The 17,748-nt window shown below is 34.3% G+C and overlaps 1 protein-coding gene and 3 long non-coding RNA genes across 48 annotated transcripts; 1 reads left to right on the top strand and 3 right to left on the bottom strand.

Annotated features, from left to right (window-relative positions):
- Positions 1-228: 228 nt before the first annotated feature.
- Positions 229-2,649, top strand: LOC110890140 (putative 4-hydroxy-4-methyl-2-oxoglutarate aldolase 3). Of its 2 annotated transcripts, XM_022137707.2 has the most exons (3): positions 233-487; positions 934-936; positions 2,007-2,649. In XM_022137707.2, exon 3 carries the CDS (start codon positions 2,014-2,016, stop codon positions 2,512-2,514), a length of 501 nt encoding a protein of 166 aa, XP_021993399.1. In that variant the 5' UTR covers positions 233-487; positions 934-936; positions 2,007-2,013; the 3' UTR covers positions 2,515-2,649. The 2 variants fall into 2 exon arrangements, with proteins under 2 accessions (XP_021993400.1, XP_021993399.1); XM_022137708.2 differs by lacking the exon at positions 934-936 and having other exon boundaries at positions 229-487.
- Positions 2,650-3,325: 676 nt separating this feature from the next.
- On the bottom strand, positions 3,326-13,319 carry LOC110890139. 44 transcript variants are annotated; one of them, XR_004871518.1, is made up of 26 exons: positions 12,983-13,317; positions 12,800-12,885; positions 12,614-12,704; positions 12,262-12,356; positions 11,944-12,141; positions 11,543-11,863; positions 11,343-11,435; positions 10,949-11,101; positions 10,714-10,822; positions 10,498-10,624; positions 10,355-10,411; positions 9,998-10,071; positions 9,292-9,601; positions 8,966-9,169; positions 8,558-8,717; positions 7,758-8,467; positions 7,510-7,673; positions 7,328-7,411; positions 7,067-7,256; positions 6,944-6,977; positions 6,757-6,832; positions 5,977-6,210; positions 5,587-5,635; positions 4,307-4,448; positions 4,031-4,179; positions 3,326-3,890 (listed from the first exon to the last, which is right to left on the bottom strand). It is a non-coding gene; the product is annotated as an uncharacterized LOC110890139 (long non-coding RNA). The 44 variants fall into 44 exon arrangements; XR_004871515.1 differs by having other exon boundaries at positions 12,262-12,704; positions 12,983-13,318; XR_004871528.1 differs by lacking the exon at positions 12,614-12,704.
- An 843-nt stretch (positions 13,320-14,162) lies between these two features.
- Positions 14,163-15,095, bottom strand: LOC118479276. The gene is made up of 3 exons (XR_002564232.2): positions 14,873-15,095; positions 14,521-14,730; positions 14,163-14,362 (listed from the first exon to the last, which is right to left on the bottom strand). It is a non-coding gene; the product is annotated as an uncharacterized LOC118479276 (long non-coding RNA).
- Positions 15,096-15,879: 784 nt separating this feature from the next.
- LOC110890138 lies at positions 15,880-17,361 on the bottom strand. The gene is made up of 3 exons (XR_004871552.1): positions 17,208-17,361; positions 16,426-16,659; positions 15,880-16,084 (listed from the first exon to the last, which is right to left on the bottom strand). It is a non-coding gene; the product is annotated as an uncharacterized LOC110890138 (long non-coding RNA).
- Between the last annotated feature and the right edge of the window lie 387 nt (positions 17,362-17,748).

Consider the following 17,748-nt stretch of genomic DNA (forward strand, 5'->3'; position numbering starts at 1 on the left):
GTTTGTCACACCATATTAGATACTTGTCCCATTTATACTCCCATTATACACGTTTCTTATAACCCATTTACAACCCTACTACCCGCTTATAACTTACCAACATGTATGACTTGTTTAAAAATGTGGGTTAAACATAGCGTGTTCAAGTTAAGCCGAATTTGTGTATAAGCAAGTTAGGTTTAAAATCATCAACACAAATAAATTACACATTTACAACCCATTTGTAATGAGAACTAAAGAAATTAGCTGTTTAAAAAAAATCTTTGTGGTTTATTTAGAATGCACACATTCCAAGAAGATAAAGCATTGTGTCCACCCATCAATTTTGTCAAATATATTCTCCTCCTTTTATCATCTTCAACCTTAGAAACCTCAATTCCAAAATCAGAATTTCCACTTTTGACTTTTGATCATCGAATAAGGCTGCAATCATACATCAAATCTCTCTCACGCTGATTCTCTACAGTTCCGGTTAACTTGCTAAAAGGTAATTCAAAGCCCCTTTTGCCAATTTCAATTATGATCATACTGTTCTTCTTCTTTTACTTTTCTTGGGTTTGATACTTTGATTCGACTGCCAATCAATCTTTTAACCATTTCGGTTTCAGTCAAATCATTCGGCTGTTAATTACTGTTCAATACATAGGATTGATTGTGTATTAATTTGCTGTTTGTTTCATGTTCGGTAGATTACTACTGCCAGAATCGCCATATTCAACCCGACCCGTTTCACTTAATCGTAACCCGACGTTTTGTCGGTGGTCGGTGGATGCTAATTATTATTTTAAACATTTTTTTTTTTATTTTTTAGACATGTAACGTTTGTACGGCTGTCGGCAGCTCGTCTGGTACATTTTATGCCACGTGGCCGGCATTTTCTCTAAAGAAGCTACGTGTCACATCCCTAGTATTGTTTAGTGGATCGTTTGACAGAAAGTCCGTTTACGTTTTCTTAGTTAAAAGAACGGACATGAACATATGTCTAACGTTCGCATATGTCTAACGTTCGCTCGTTTATGTTCGTTAGTTTATATATCCATTTGGAATATTACTCTTACAATTTTGTGTAGTTTTATGAAATTAAAATAGAATTAAATGCCATTTTAGTCTATGTGGTTTGGGTTATTTTGCCTGTTTGGTCCAAAGGTTGAAACGTTGCCATTTTAGTCCAAATAGTTTCAACTTTCAAACGTTGCCATTTTAGTCTACTGGGTTAACTCCATCCATTTTTTATGTTAACGAGAAGGGCAATTCGGTCATTTTTTATGTAATTCTGCTAATTAGAAGGGCAATTCGTGCATATAAAATGACCGAATTGCCCTTCTCGTTAACATAAAAATTGGATGAAATTAATCCAGTGGACTAAAATGCAAACTTTTAAAACTATTTGGACTGAAATAGCAACGTTTCAAACCTTTGGACTAAACTGGCAAAATGACCCAAACCACGGGGACTAAAATGGCATTTAACTCGATTAAAATATTATCACCTCTTTCAATTTAATCTAGTTTTAAATTTTTTAGCCTAACATATTGTTGTTCACGTTTACCTTTAGTTGGTTTTCGCTTGGTTGGATCATTCATCTATGTTTAATTATGTTTATACGTTTAGGTTTGTGAACCGTTCCTTTATACCATTAGCAAACGGACAAAAACGAACATGAACACACATTTTCTTAAAGAATGAACACATACATGAATATATATGTTCGGTTAAACATAAACGAACGAAAACGAACATGTCTCGCTCATGTTCATTTGTTTCATTTACAAGCCCAGCGCTAAGATGTCCACGTGGACCCAATTTCGCCTTAGAGTACATGTTTGTTTTAAAAAACTTTTTAAGTCGATGTTTATTTTATGGAAGTTGATTGGTCATATGTTTATTTCGGGGATTTTTTCGTAATCGAAATGGATCTAAGTATCTAACATCCCTTGGTGATTTTTGTAGTCTTTGAGGTAAATTTTTTGTGAAGATTAATAAAAAAATGTTTGAATTTATGGCAGAAAGATCATGTCTTCCTTTGCTACAGCTGAAGTTTGTGATGCACACGCGTCCCACCTAGCAAACGGTGATCTCCGGGCCCTGGCGCCTGTATTCAAGACTTACGGCCAATGCCGGGCTTTCTCAGGGCCGGTATGCACGCTCAAGGTGTTCGAAGATAACGTGTTGGTTAGGGACCATCTTGAGACCAAAGGGGAAGGAAGGGTTCTAGTGATTGATGGAGGAGGGAGCATGAGATGTGCACTTGTGGGTGGCAATCTTGGTCAATTGGCTCAAAACAATGGGTGGGCTGGGATTGTGGTTAACGGTTGCATCCGCGACGTGGATGAGATCAATGGGTGTGATATAGGGGTGCGAGCATTGGCGTCGCACCCTCAGAAGTCGAATAAGAGAGGCGTTGGTGAAAAGTATGTGCCGGTTCATATTGGTGGAACCTTGATCCATGATGGGGAATGGTTGTATGCGGATAGCGATGGGATCCTTGTGTCGAAAAACGAGTTGTCTTTATGAAATAGTTAGCCATTCATAATATATAAATTGGCAAGTGTTTAGTAATTTGTTTTTTGTACTTTTAATAAAAGTTTTAATAAGATAGCAATGAACCTCTAATGAGTATTTCAATAATTTATAAATTAGGGAATTCCATGATTTGTTTTAAAAGTTGGAATCTTCACATGAGACGTATGTTTATAGTTTTCTTTTATGTGAAAACTATGATTTTCAATATGTTAATATTAAGAAAATGATTTTTACCATCTTAATATTATAGCTTGAGAACCATGATTCTCGTATTACATTTGAATTGGTTAAAGTGTTGGTAGATCGCAGTTGGTTGTGTGTCTTTGGCTAGATGCTATAATAGTTGGTTTTATACAAACTTAATTTTCTAAGAGGTTAAGATTATCTAAACCCGTCACAAACTCATCACTTTACCATCCCTACTTACTAGTATCCCAATAGAAACGTGCAAAAGACTTAAGGGTTGCGTAGTAATTAACGAAGAATGAACGGTGTCCGGAGAGTCCTAGATTTCGATGATTGCGGGTCTGATTTTGGTGAAGGCAAAGAGAAAATTGAAGGTGATTATTGAGTGGTAAGGGTTTGCAATGTTGTTTAGAGGTTTTGTTATATACTAATTGTGACCGACAAATGTTAATTGGAATGTTTCAGATTTTAAAATATTCGGTTTTGAAATTGGATTGATTTGATGATACAGTAGAAACTCTATAAAATAATACACTTGGACCACCAAAATTTATTAATTAAAAGAGTTATTAATTAATCGATAAATTAATAATTATTAATTTATATATTAACTAGGTTATCACCCGGGTGCTACCCGGGTTGGAGAAAACTATTAAGATAAATATTAAGTGTACAAATAAAATAAAATACAAAGTCTCATTTACATAAATTAGTGATACAGTGGATACACAATTTAAAGATAGTCGAGTCCCTTTGAAGATGCATATCCTTCGAGTTACCAAAACCTTTCCCGTAGTAAATTGAGTTCCCTCTAAAAAAAAAAAAACAACCAAATTATAAGTGTTTATGTATATAATATAAACTTTAGTGTCGATACCCGGGATTGTTTCCCGGGCTCGAGAAAGTAATTTAGATAAATAATTTGTGTATAAATAAAATATAACAAAATACAAATAAAGCGTCATATTACATATTAAACATAGCCCGTTTATTAGTGACATGGTTACGGATCAAACATAGCCCTGAATATATAATCTCTGAGAGTCCATCCTGTAGATATTGATCATGTTTCATGCTAGTTTTAAAATTCTTCACAACGAACATGAAGGCAAAAAATAACTACCAACAAAATGGCACCAGTTGTGAATGAGCCCAGCAAGAGCATTTCAATTTTAAATTCCCTGCAAATATAAAGTGGTAATAATATTAATGTAGGATTTAATGAAAAACTAAAAAAAGATATTTTGAAAAAGGGCATCTCTAACATTCTGAATAAATAACGATTCATGAGATATAAGTGTTAAGGGTCATGAAGCTATACCGACACCCAGCCCGACTAATAAATGACCGAATATAGACATGTATGGATCGGGTGCAGCTGCCATCACAAAAGATCCAAGTGCGAAAATTACATCAGCGATCTTCAAAGGATTTGGAGAACCTCAGCAACAACTATCCAGATCATACACCCTGTTGCAAAACCCGTACAAAAAGGCAGCAGTTTGTTAAAGGCATCAGCACATATAAAAGAAGGTAATGCTACAATGGGCTGCAAAAAAAACATGAACTAAAGTTACCAAAAGACCCTGAGAAAGACCTTTTGAGCCAGCAAAAGACACCCCGACTCCAGATTCTTCCCCAAAAGAATGAAGCGTCATGATTCCAATTACAAGAATAACCTTATTCGCATCTGCTCCTTTTATGTCCAGCATACTGACTTCCCGATAATGCTCGAGAAACTATAAATAATAAAAGAAAAACTTATGTCAATCATGATACCCAAACTATAAAATTACATCAGCGATAAGCGTAGCACTTTTGCGTCCTTGAACGCCTTGTGACATCAATAAGAAAGCGCAAATAATAGAATTTAAAAACTCACCACTACATTTTCAACTAAAAAGAGAAAATTATAAACAATTGAACACTGAAATTAAAATGTTTATTCTAAACTGTATATATAAACAACCAATGGTGATGCAATAAGACCATCTTCCCCTGATATTTTCTTGAAAATGTAGTGGAAGTTCCTCATAATATAACAAACGTCTTAAAGTACATACAAAACTCATTCATTCTCCATTAGATTCAGTTTTATTTCATATAGACGTGTACCAGAACTTTTGTCTTTTTAACTTCTAATATCTACATAACTTCCAAATTCGAAGAGTAAGCGTAAATGAAAAATTGATAAATTTATACATAACTGGTCGAGCCACCGAACCCGTACAATTTGGCTTGTCATACCCCGAAACCGTAGTTAGTGGCTTGCCCCAAATTTCAAAAAACTAATGAAGCCGGACCAAGAACACCAATGGTTATAGTTATAAAAAATATAAAGACTATACTTTTATAACAGTATGGTAGTTAGTATGGTAGTTAAGACTGAATAGATATATAAAGGGGTCAAAATTTTGTAATATGTCAAAACAGGTTGCATTGACCTAATCACATTTGTTCAAAAGGTAACTTTTAAAATACCAAGTGTGAAATATGAATACTCTATTTACATTTTTCCATTACTCATCTGTTATTTCTAATGTTGAACACTTTTGGCAATTTTTGACCCATTCACATACTCTGCACATTAACATGTTTATTAATATACCCATTTGACCTATTAGATATAAAATATAACCTAGACCAATCATGTACAAGTAAACCGGTCAAATTTGCTAAAGCGAAGATCAAATCATGATGGATCATGTAAAATGTCAAAAGTAAAAAACTTGATTTTGAGAATAAAGCATTTACTGGTATGCACTCGTGCATAGAAGAGCCTTTCACCCTTCAATTAAATGCAATATTATCCGGTGAGTGGGAATTAAAAATAATACATAAATAAGGTACGGAAAAAGATGTTTGCGGATGCCTTACATACTCTTGCCTGTCTCACTTATTTGGAGTGCCCAGATCTCTTGTTAGCCTGCAAATGAACAAAAATACCGGAGTTATATTAAATAAACGTAATAGGATTACTTAGAAGCTTTAATCAAACACACTCGTTTGTAAACACATAACGTTGCTTTGATCAACCAACAATATCATCATCAATTTGTAGCATGCTTTTCAGCACTTTAACTACCATTTTACAGCAATGAAATCTCATTTTTCAACATCATTTTTTCATTATACATAATTCAACCCACAATGAAAAATTATTTTAACCCAAATATACTTTGACCCATTACCAAACATGTGCATCTTTCAAAACTCTATCCATTTAACCCATTACCCATCCCCTCTGAACGACACATTACCAATCACCTGGAAATGTAAGATGTCCTGCTTGAATGGAACCATCAGGCAAATAGCAATGACGAACATATATACCTGGAATCTTGTTAAGAGCAATTCGAGCCCGTTCAGCACAATTTAAATAAAAAAAAGTTAAACCATGAATAATATTAATTAAGAACCCTAGAGAAATGAAATCAAACCACTTTCGATTTTCCTGTGCCTTTATCTCTAACCAGGTTCACATCAACAATCTCACCATATCTACATGTTAAAAAGTATGTTAAGTATTCAGTGACAATTGAAAAGGATGTTAGTTCGGTAATGTGACTCAATTTTAGTAGAAATGGAACTTAACTCTATTAAAACCCCGATCATTGCTGACAATCCATACACCCATATGACCGAACACAAGCCAACCTAAACTAAAATATCACCCATATGACCGAAATCCATTTTGACCCGTTACCCAACCCACTCACTCACTCACTTTGCCCAATTATTAAGTAGGGGTTTTTAATATTTTAAATAACAATATGCCTCAATTTCTAGTTATAGCAACTAACTGATGTATCGGCCTCAATAGGATGAAGTAATAAGATAGAAAGAAATAAGTCAATTTAGCCAAATAAAAATTCATAGGACTGAAATTTTTTCATGTTCGATCAAAAGGACTAATTTTTGTGTTGGTTCTTGTTACCCTACAAATTAAAAAAAAAAAAGATCACTTATGATCTCAAACAACGCAAAACATAAGAAAACCACCAAGAAAGCAAAAACCATAGATCAAATTGATCATCTATAGGGTACCTTTCGCAAAAACCATAGATCATATATACGAATCAGTCCATCACAAATTCTCTCCTACTTCTCGACATCATCACCACTGAGAATAAGAAACCAAAAACCTCAAGCAAGCAACACATAAATGGTTAATATGAAATACCGAAACCAAAAAAACACAAAAGAAAGGCAAGATTAGGACATGCAAACTCACCTTTGCTAGCCGAAAAAAACAAAAGACGATGAACCTGTTAAAATTGTAAAAATTGTGTTTCAATATTTAAATATAATCAAACGAATTCACCTTTTCTTAATCTACAAAATAGAAATTATTGACCTGTTAAAATTAGTATCTTGCAATATCTTCGATTCTCCTATCAATTTCAAATCCAGAACGGTAAAAGCTCAATAACAAACATGAGTGACATCCACTTGTACAAAATCGTATTATCTATCTGCAGCCATGGACATAACGACAAATCATGAATCACATGGCTGACATTAACATGTGTAGCTCCTTCAAAAATCTGCAGAAAAGCATACGGTAAGTAACTATATGATGATTTATAAACCAGACCAAATGTCATGTTTTACTTACCATCTGTGCAACATATATGTTCAAACCATGAACTGAAATATGGAAGTTTCCAGCAACTCTTTGAACATCCAACACTCCATAAACCTAATTCAGTTAAGGAAAATATTGGTGCTTTAGTATCGTAAACAATATTTATCAATGTTTTGATTATTAATGTCTGCGTATTTTTACAAAATTGATACCCGACACCCTTCTCCATTAGCCAATGCTTGGAGGCTTGTTCAATTATGGGGCACAGGGCTATTAGTTAATGCCGATTAACTGAGCTATTCAAGACGGTTTCACCTTTATCGTAAAACCAAGCGGATGCCGACTTTAGAGGTGAGGAGCGATTCGTACCTATGATCTGATAAGATCAAAGGAATGCAAAAAAAAAAAAGAGATCTAATCAAGAATAAAGATGATCAATAGATAAAAAACTGAATCATACCTTGGTATTGATGATCTTTCAGGAATGAGATTTAGGGATGATGAGAAGGAGATGTATGATGGAAGAAACAGAAACCCTAGATGCGAATGAAGGTTGTGTGTTCTTCGGATTATAAGAAATATATAGTCGAAACCCTAAATTGAGAGATGAAAACCGATGAATCTTAGGGAAGAAGATGAAATCTTGTCATTGATTTGAGATAGAGATGCAGAAGCGTAATAGAGAGGTAGAGAAGAAACGGCAGAGAGGAATCTAATTGAAAATGAAATTAGGGTTTGTGTGGTGGGGAAGAAGCCGTGAGTTTAGAAACAATATATACCCGGGTCAAAATCCGGATCCCTTGTCTGCCCATATAAAGAAAAAAAGACCCGAAATTTTGGAGCCAAAACCAAATTCTAGAGTGCTATGGTGATGCCACATCATTTTCCAAGCCCTTATATCATGACACATCAGCCCTTATTTATCATGTTTATATATATATATAGACTAGCTTAAGAACCCGCAAACTTTGCGGGTTGGTAAAAGAAAATATCTTTATTATCACCATTGACATAAATATTATGATTTTATACACGTTAAAACACAAACCAATATAATAGATTACAACGACAATTTGAAATACAAAACCTTCTACATACAGTTTTAGTAAACCAACAGCATTATCTAACGAACGGAATCTCTGAGTTGGTCCACTTAGTTCACAAATTCTCCTACATAGTAATATTAATTTCCCATTACACGAAATAGCAAAAAAAAGATAAAAGAGAAAGAAAGACACAACTGAAATAACAAAAACTTACCCAGGTCCATTGTTGGCTTAAATCCCCACTCACGGCTATCAGCACGTATCAATTAGGATATGGGAATGTTTCTAAAAAAACACCTCAGGAGCCGAATTCTCAAAATAAATGTTTTCGTGATTCTGACATTAACATTACATTCCAACAGCAATGCCTACATCTGAATGAAAACAGAGCATTAAAGGCAGTACCATAACCACTTTACCCGCATCAATTTATCTACCGATTCATCAGTTACTCTTTTTTCGTTAATCGTTATATAATTGCACTGTTTTTTTATTCATCCGAGATAAAACTAACTAAAAGAAAGCAAGAATTAAGATGCAGACTCTAACCCTGGAATATTCAATAATCAATTTGAGCGACGATATAGCAAAAAAAAAAAACCATAGTTGAGCGACAAATTACCTTTGTAGACGCACGTTGAAGAGGCTGAAGGAACCAGAATTAGCATAAGCACGGTGTAAGTAGGTGGGAGGTATTAGGAGCGCAAGACATATGGTGTAATTAGGTGGAAAGAAACCCGTATAAACAATTGGGATTAGGGTTGGTAGTTGGTACATGCAACCCAAAACTGATCGACGTCGATGAATGCTGATGACACAGAGATCCCTTTGTTTCAAATTAAAAAAGAAAACTATAAACATCAGTATCACAATTTATAAAAGAATACATTAAATGACAAAGAGAACATTTACATCTTTTAATAGATCACTCTTTCAAAAAATGGTTACCTCGCTGGCAAGTGGCTGTCTTCCCTTTACTGACATTGTTTCAACTAAAAGACAATGGTCAATGGTTGGCCTCAACTGTAGAGTATCATACAGTGGCAGGGGCATACTGCATGCCCATCTGAAAGCCTTATCCCATTCCCATTTGGGCTAGCATTGACATGTGAAGGTGGTTTTCTTGTTGTTGCAATTGTAGGGGTACTGGTATCATCATTTGTGGTGGTGGAATTGACATGCTATTCATTAACTTCACTTGTGTTTGTAGCTTCTTTAAATAATCTATCACTTCATCCAACATCGAAGCTTTATTCGTCTATATAATAGTTCCCAAATTTAGATAATTTTTAGTTCACACTGAAATGAGTCAAAAAGTAAATGTTGACTTATGAGGTCAAAAAGACTAAATTATAACTCCAAATTAGACCAAGAGTGATGAAAATTTTCAAACTTTTTTTTGACAACCCAGTTTGCCATAAGCTATTTGCTACATATATAAAGGTCTTAATGTTGTGTATTTAAATGGATGAAGATGAATTTGGAAAAAAAAGATTTGGTAGGATTGACATCAAAAGTCAAACAACACAAAAGAGTATTAACAAATATATTAAATGATTAATCATAACAATGACAATAATGAAATCGGTGCTCCTTAATGTACTCACTGTTTAATAATATTCAAAATAAGATAAATAAGCATGTATCTTTTAACCTGGATAAAATTATGCTCGCTTGCTTATAGCAATAAGTTCCAACATCAGTCCTTGTAACACCGAAATCCGAAATCTGCAACAAATAAATGATCAAACTCAACAGGTCAGGTGTAGCAGCCAGATTAGGGTGGTTTAAAAAACACATGATATATACTGAGTTGGAGGAGGTTAAAGAATAAAAAACCATGGTTGACTTAGTTTTCAAAAAAATTCATTTCTTAAACTTTATCTAAGTGAATCAAGTGTACTTAATATTTATATATCGACCATTCTCTTTCGCTTCTTTCATATATTCAGTACTTAAATCGGGATTACAACATTTTTTCGGTCAGTATTGGTTCGGTAAGGTACGTTACCGGTAAATTATCGGTACAGTACCGGTATTCGTAAGAAGTGCCCATCCCTGCATATACCTAATACAAATAAATAGCAAAAACTGAATCAAACCATGTTATAATTCCAAATCCCACTAAGCTATGATTGATGATTAACTTGAGACCTTTTAAACTTTTTGATTGATTCTAATCACATTTGATAGAATGCAATGCAACAGAAGGGTAGTGCATTACTCCAATTTTTAGCAGCATCACTTAGATTGTGATCTGACACAAGCCCCTCTTAAGCTCCTAATTACCATGAAAAAAATGAAGTTTAGCAAATTTTCATATCATTAACGACTAAAAAAAGGGTATGCCCCAATAAAAAGTGAACTCACCGGAATCTTAGAAGCCCTGGTTGTCGAATGTCTCCGTAAACCCCGCCGAATGAAGTTTATGATATGTTTTTGAAGCCATGAACCACTCAACCATGCCGCCTAAGAAAACCTAAGTTAATAATTGATTATAAGCCTCAACCAAATGTATACTAACGCATTAAGATGCAAATAAATTGGTGGCAATGATGATTTTGTTTATCGTCTATGCCTAAACATTCGAGGTTTATGGGTGTACCTCTCGGTTGACCAGCGGCCCAGCACGTAGTGTGTCTCGTGATCCATATAAGATGGAATCCACCTGCGTACAACATGTACTTATACCGGTGGTATAGTTCCCTCTAACCTCAGGGTTGATATTTCCGCATCTTCCATTTTCGACCACCTGCGCCTACACATTTTTCTATTAAGTTAGACCATATTGTATAGCTTTCAAAATCGTTGATCACAAATAAAAATTAATAAAAAAGAAAACACATCATAACTAAAATAGTTGATAGAAGTCAATATAGATTATACATGTTCTTGCTCTGCATCCAAATAGGTGATTGTCTTTGTTTTTTAAGAAAGCACCTACACAATTTTTCATTCAGTTGGACCATATTGCATAACATTCAAAGCTCAAGAAATACCTTTTTCTTTCAAATATTCAAGTCATATGTCATCAGCAGTAAACTCCAAACCCAACTGTTTAATGGCTGAGGTAAAATGAAGATAATGTCCACCTTGTTCAACCGTTTGAGTTGAAGTTTGAATCATGAAAAATTTAGTGTAAGGTTCGCATAATCATATTTATGTATTTATGTTGTGTCTCAACGGGTAATAGATTTACCTGTATTTTTTTTTCATTTTTCATTCACCAGAACTGTAGCCGCCATTGCCAGAAGCAGCAGCTAGGTCTTCCAGACTCCAACACCGGCGCAAAAAGAAAACCGAAACCACCGAATCCTACCTTATATGAAGCCGTCTTCAACGGCTTGAACAGGTCCGACACCATTATACCCGTCCTAAACAATCCTGAATCAACCTAAAACTGTCTTTTTATACTATAAACCTCGCTTATAAAAGCCTTCGTTTTTTAAGTGCCTTTCCGCCTTCAAACAATATCCACATATTATTCTCCAGCATCCTTTTACCTAAACTGTTCTTCCACCTAAACATCCAATTCATTTAACAATAATCAACAGTCAATATCAATCAACAAATGCAGAGTACTAACTACAAAACACTTACATTTTCAGTCTGTACAGAAAAAACCATGTTACAAGTCGCTGCAGCCTCCTTTTTGGCCACGCTACCGATGAAACTGTGCAGCTTCCACATCGTCTCATTATCAAGAACCGCAAGATCAAGCTCAATTTCATCCGCCGTTTGTTTTCACATTTTTGCTAGCTGGATATTGCTTTAACTGGTTTGGTTATTCACTTTAACCTGTTCGGTTAATAACCGGTTATTTTCAAAAAAAAAATATTCACGATTAACCAGTACATCAGTTAACAACCAGTTAAAAATAACCGGTTAGTTTTAAAAGATCCCTAAGCAATTACTGACCTACGGTTAAAAACATCCACTAATCGATTACTCCTCGATCAACTATTAACCCGCTACAGTTTCAGTTAATAACCGGTTATTTTGTGCACCTCTACCTACACATTATAAATCAAAAAACCCATCAAACTATCACACTCAACAAAATCAAGCAAATCTTTAAAATCAACCTCTTAATAACCTAGATCTAAAAAAGCTATCAACATTCACAACAAATCTTGAACAACCCAGATCCAATTCATCATAATAACCCTCAAATCACAAGAATCAACACAAATCAACAACAATTGACAACAACCCATTACATATAACATGAACAAAAATGAACCACCAAATAAAAGTACAAAACATTTACCCATCATGAGAGAGTCCACAAGGAGGTAACTATTCTTGAAAGAATTGAAACCCCTAAATGGTGTGCGCCAAAAAGGACCCAAAGGCGGTACCTTCAAGTGCACATAACGATATAATGCAATATACAAACTGAAATCACTACAGCCTAACGAATCGAAAAAGAAAAAGTATGAATAAGTGTACATACCTCAACATTGCTGTGTCTTTGTTCACATAGACATTTCCACAAACACGTGGAGTACATGTAAATGATGAGATAAAGAATCTAGTTGCCTGAATGGTGATCAACTTGAATTTCATACAACAACAACATATGCTAACAACAAACATCTAACAACCAAATAACAGATTAATAGATTAAAATACAAACCTTCAATTCTGTTAATATCGGACAGGTTGAAGGGAGACGCGAGCACTTTAACACAGACGTCGTTTGCTTTGATTTCAACCGGCGGAAATTCGAATAGCCGTTGCCGCCAGATACAGCGTCAAAAGACCGCCGGCAACGACGGGCTTCCTCGGAACAGTTGCTTAGCCGAGGTATTCGAAGACGGGGAGAGAAAGATTGAGCTCGGAACAGCCGCCGATTGGATAGATTTAGGGTTTGTGAGAGCGTGTAATTGGCAAGGTTGGAATGATTGAAGAGAGAGAGAGCGACGGTGTGAAGTGAAATAAGAGAAAAGAAAATCCCGCCCAAGGGGAATTCTCTGGCCTAAGAGGGTCTCCACATCACCCAATTGATTGCCTAAGAAAAGGACATGTAGCATTAAGTGTATTTTTTTAGTATAATAGGTAGATATATATATATAAAAGTTTTAATAAGATAGCAATGAACCTCAAATGAGTATTTCAATAATTTATAAATTAGGGAATTCCATGATTTGTTTTAAAAGTTGGAATCTTCACATGAGACGTATGTTTATAGTTTTCTTTTATGTGAAAACTATGATTTTCAATATGTTAATATTAAGAAAATGATTTTTACTATCTTAATATTATAGCTTGAGAACCATGATTCTCGTATTACATTTGAATTGGTTAAAGTGTTGGTAGATCGCAGTTGGTTGTGTGTCTTTGGCTAGATGCCATAATAGTTGGTTTTATACAAACTTAATTTTCTAAGAGGTTAAGATTATCTAAACCCGTCACAAACTCATCACTTTACCATCCCTACTTACTAGTATCCCAATAGAAACGTGCAAAAGACTTAAGGGTTGCGTAGTAATTAACGAAGAATGAACGGTGTCCGGAGAGTCCTAGATTTTGATGATTGCGGGTCTGATTTTGGTGAAGGCAGAGAGAAAATTGAAGGTGATTATTGAGTGGTAAGGGTTTGCAATGTTGTTTAGAGGTTTTGTTATATACTAATTGTGACCGACAAATGTTAATTGGAATGTTTCAGATTTTAAAGTATTCGGTTTTGAAATTGGATTGATTTGATGATACAGTAGAAACTCTATAAAATAATACACTTGGGACCACCAAAATTTATTAATTAAAAGAGTTATTAATTAATCGATAAATTAATAATTATTAATTTATATATTAACTAGGTTATCACCCGGGTGCTACCCGGGTTGGAGAAAACTATTAAGATAAATATTAAGTGTACAAATAAAATAAAATACAAAGTCTCATGTTACATAAATTAGTGATACAGTGGATACACAATTTAAAGATAGTCGAGTCCCTTTGAAGATGCATATCCTTCGAGTTACCAAAACCTTTCCCGTAGTAAATTGAGTTCCCTCTACAAAAAAAAAACAACCAAATTATAAGTGTTTATGTATATAATATAAACTTTAGTGTCGATACCCGGGATTGTTTCCCGGGCTCGAGAAAGTAATTTAGATAAATAATTTGTGTATAAATAAAATATAACAAAATACAAATAAAGCGTCATATTACATATTAAACATAGCCCGTTTATTAGTGACATGGTTACGGATCAAACATAGCCCTGAATATATAATCTCTGAGAGTCCATCCTGTAGATATTGATCATGTTTCATGCTAGTTTTAAAATTCTTCACAACGAACATGAAGGCAAAAAATAACTACCAACAAATGGCACCAGTTGTGAATGAGCCCAGCAAGAGCATTTCAATTTTAAATTCCCTGCAAATATAAAGAGGTAATAATATTAATGTAGGATTTAATGAAAAACTAAAAAAAAAGATATTTTGAAAAAGGGCATCTCTAACATTCTGAATAAATAACGATTCATGAGATATAAGTGTTAAGGGTCATGAAGCTATACCGACACCCAGCCCGACTAATAAACGACCGAATATAGACATGTATGGATCGGGTGCAGCTGCCATCACAAAAGATCCAAGTGCGAAAATTACATCAGCGATCTTCAAAGGATTCGGAGAACCTCAGCAACAACTATCCAGATCATACACCCTGCTGCAAAACCCGTACAGAAAGGCAGCAGTTTGTTAAAGGCATCAGCACATATAAAAGAAGGTACTGCTACAATGGGCTGCAAAAAAAAAAACATGAACTAAAGTTACCAAAAGACCCTGAGAAAGACCTTTTGAGCCAGCAAAAGACACCCCGACTCCAGATTCTTCCCCAAAAGAATGAAGCGTCATGATTCCAATTACAAGAATAACCTTATTCGCATCTGCTCCTTTTATGTCCAGCATACTGACTTCACGATAATGCTCGAGAAACTATAAATAATAAAAGAAAAACTTATGTCAATCATGATACCCAAACTATAAAATTACATCAGCGATAAGCGTAGCACTTTTGCGTCCTTGAACGCCTTGTGACATCAATAAGAAAGCGCAAATAATAGAATTTAAAAACTCATCACTACATTTTCAACTAAAAAGAGAAAATTATAAACAATTGAACACTGAAATTAAAATGTTTATTCTAAACTGTATATATAAACAACCAATGGTGATGCAATAAGACCATCTTCCCCTGATATTTTCTTCAAAATTTTGTAATATGTCAAAACAGGTTGCATTGACCTAATCACATTTGTTCAAAAGTTAACTTTTAAAATACCAAGTGTGAAATATGAATACTCTATTTACATTTTTCCATTACTCATCTGTTATTTCTAATGTTGAACACTTTTGGCAATTTTTGACCCATTCACATACTCTGCACATTAACATGTTTATTAATATACCCATTTGACCTATTAGATATAAAATATAACCTAGACCAATCATGTACAAGTAAACCGGTCAAATTTGCTAAAGCGAAGGTCAAATCATGATGGATCATGTAAAATGTCAAAAGTAAAAAACTTGATTTTGAGAATAAAGCATTTACTGGTATGCACTCGTGCATAGAAGAGCCTTTCACCCTTCAATTAAATGCAATATTATCCGGTGAGTGGGAATTAAAAATAATACATAAATAAGGTACGGAAAAAGATGTTTGCGGATGTCTTACATACTCTTGCCTGTCTCACTTATTTGGAGTGCCCAGATCTCTTGTTAGCCTGCAAAGGAACAAAAATACCGGAGTTATATTAAATAAACGTAATAGGATTACTTAGAAGCTTTAATCAAACACACTCGTTTGTAAACACATAACGTTGCTTTGATCAACCAACAATATCATCATCAATTTGTAGCATGCTTTTCAGCACTTTAACTACCATTTTCCAGCAATGAAATCTCATTTTTCAACATCATTTTTTCATTATACATAATTCAACCCACAATGAAAAATTATTTTAACCCAAATATACTTTGACCCATTACCAAACATGTGCATCTTTCAAAACTCTATCCATTTAACCCATTACCCATCCCCTCTGAACGACACATTACCAATCACCTGGAAATGTAAGATGTCCTGCCTGAATGGAACCATCAGGCAAATAGCAATGACGAACATATATACCTGGAATCTTGTTAAGAGCAATTCGAGCACGTTCAGCACAATTTAAATAAAAAAAAGTTAAACCATGAATAATATTAATTAAGAACCCTAGAGAAATGAAATCAAACCACTTTCGATTTTCCTGTGCCTTTATCTCTAACCAGGTTCACATCAACAATCTCACCATATCTACATGTTAAAAAGTATGTTAAGTATTCAGTGACAATTGAAAAGGATGTTAGTTCGGTAATGTGACTCAATTTTAGTAGAAATGGAACTTAACTCTATTAAAACCCCGATCATTGCTGACAATCCATACACCCATATGACCGAACACAAGCCAACCTAAACTAAAATATCACCCATATGACCGAAATCCATTTTGAGCCATTACCCAACCCACTCACTCACTCACTCACTTTGCCCAATTATTAAGTAGGGATTTTTAATATTTTAAATAACAGTATGCCTCAATTTCTAGTTATAGCAACTAACTGATGTATCAGCCTCAATAGGATGAAGTAATAAGAAAGAAAGAAATAAGTCAATTTAGCCAAATAAAAATTGATAGGACTGAAATTTGTTTATGTTCGATCAAAAGGACTAATTTTTGTGTTGGTTCTTGTTACCCTACAAATTAAAAAAAAAAGATCACTTATGATCTCAAACAACGCAAAACATAAGAAAACCACCAAGAAAGCAAAAACCATAGATCAAATTGATCATCTATAGGGTACCTTTCGCAAAAACCATAGATCAAATATACGAATCAATCCATCACAAATTCTCTCCTACTTCTCGACATCATCACCACTGAGAATAAGAAACCAAAAACCTCAAGCAAGCAACACATAAATGGTTAATATGAAATACCGAAACCAAAAAAACACAAAAGAAACGCAAGATTAGGACATGCAAACTCACCTTTGCTAGCCGAAAAAAATAAAAGACGATGAACTTGTTAAAATTGTAAAAATTATGTTTCAATATTTAAATATAATCAAACGAATTCACCTTTTCTTAATCTACAAAATAGAAATTATTGACCTGTTAAAATTAGTATCTTGCAATATCTTCGATTCTCCTATCAATTTCAAATCCAGAACGGTAAAAGCTCAATAACAAACATGAGTGACATCCACTTGTACAAAATCGTATTATCTATCTGCAGCCATGGACATAACGACAAATCATGAATCACATGGCTGACATTAACATGTGTAGCTCCTTCAAAAATCTGCAGAAAAGCATACGGTAAGTAACTATATGATGATTTAT

Source organism: Helianthus annuus, chromosome 11 (assembly GCF_002127325.2).
Source record: "Helianthus annuus cultivar XRQ/B chromosome 11, HanXRQr2.0-SUNRISE, whole genome shotgun sequence".
Taxonomy (NCBI): Eukaryota; Viridiplantae; Streptophyta; class Magnoliopsida; order Asterales; family Asteraceae; genus Helianthus; species Helianthus annuus.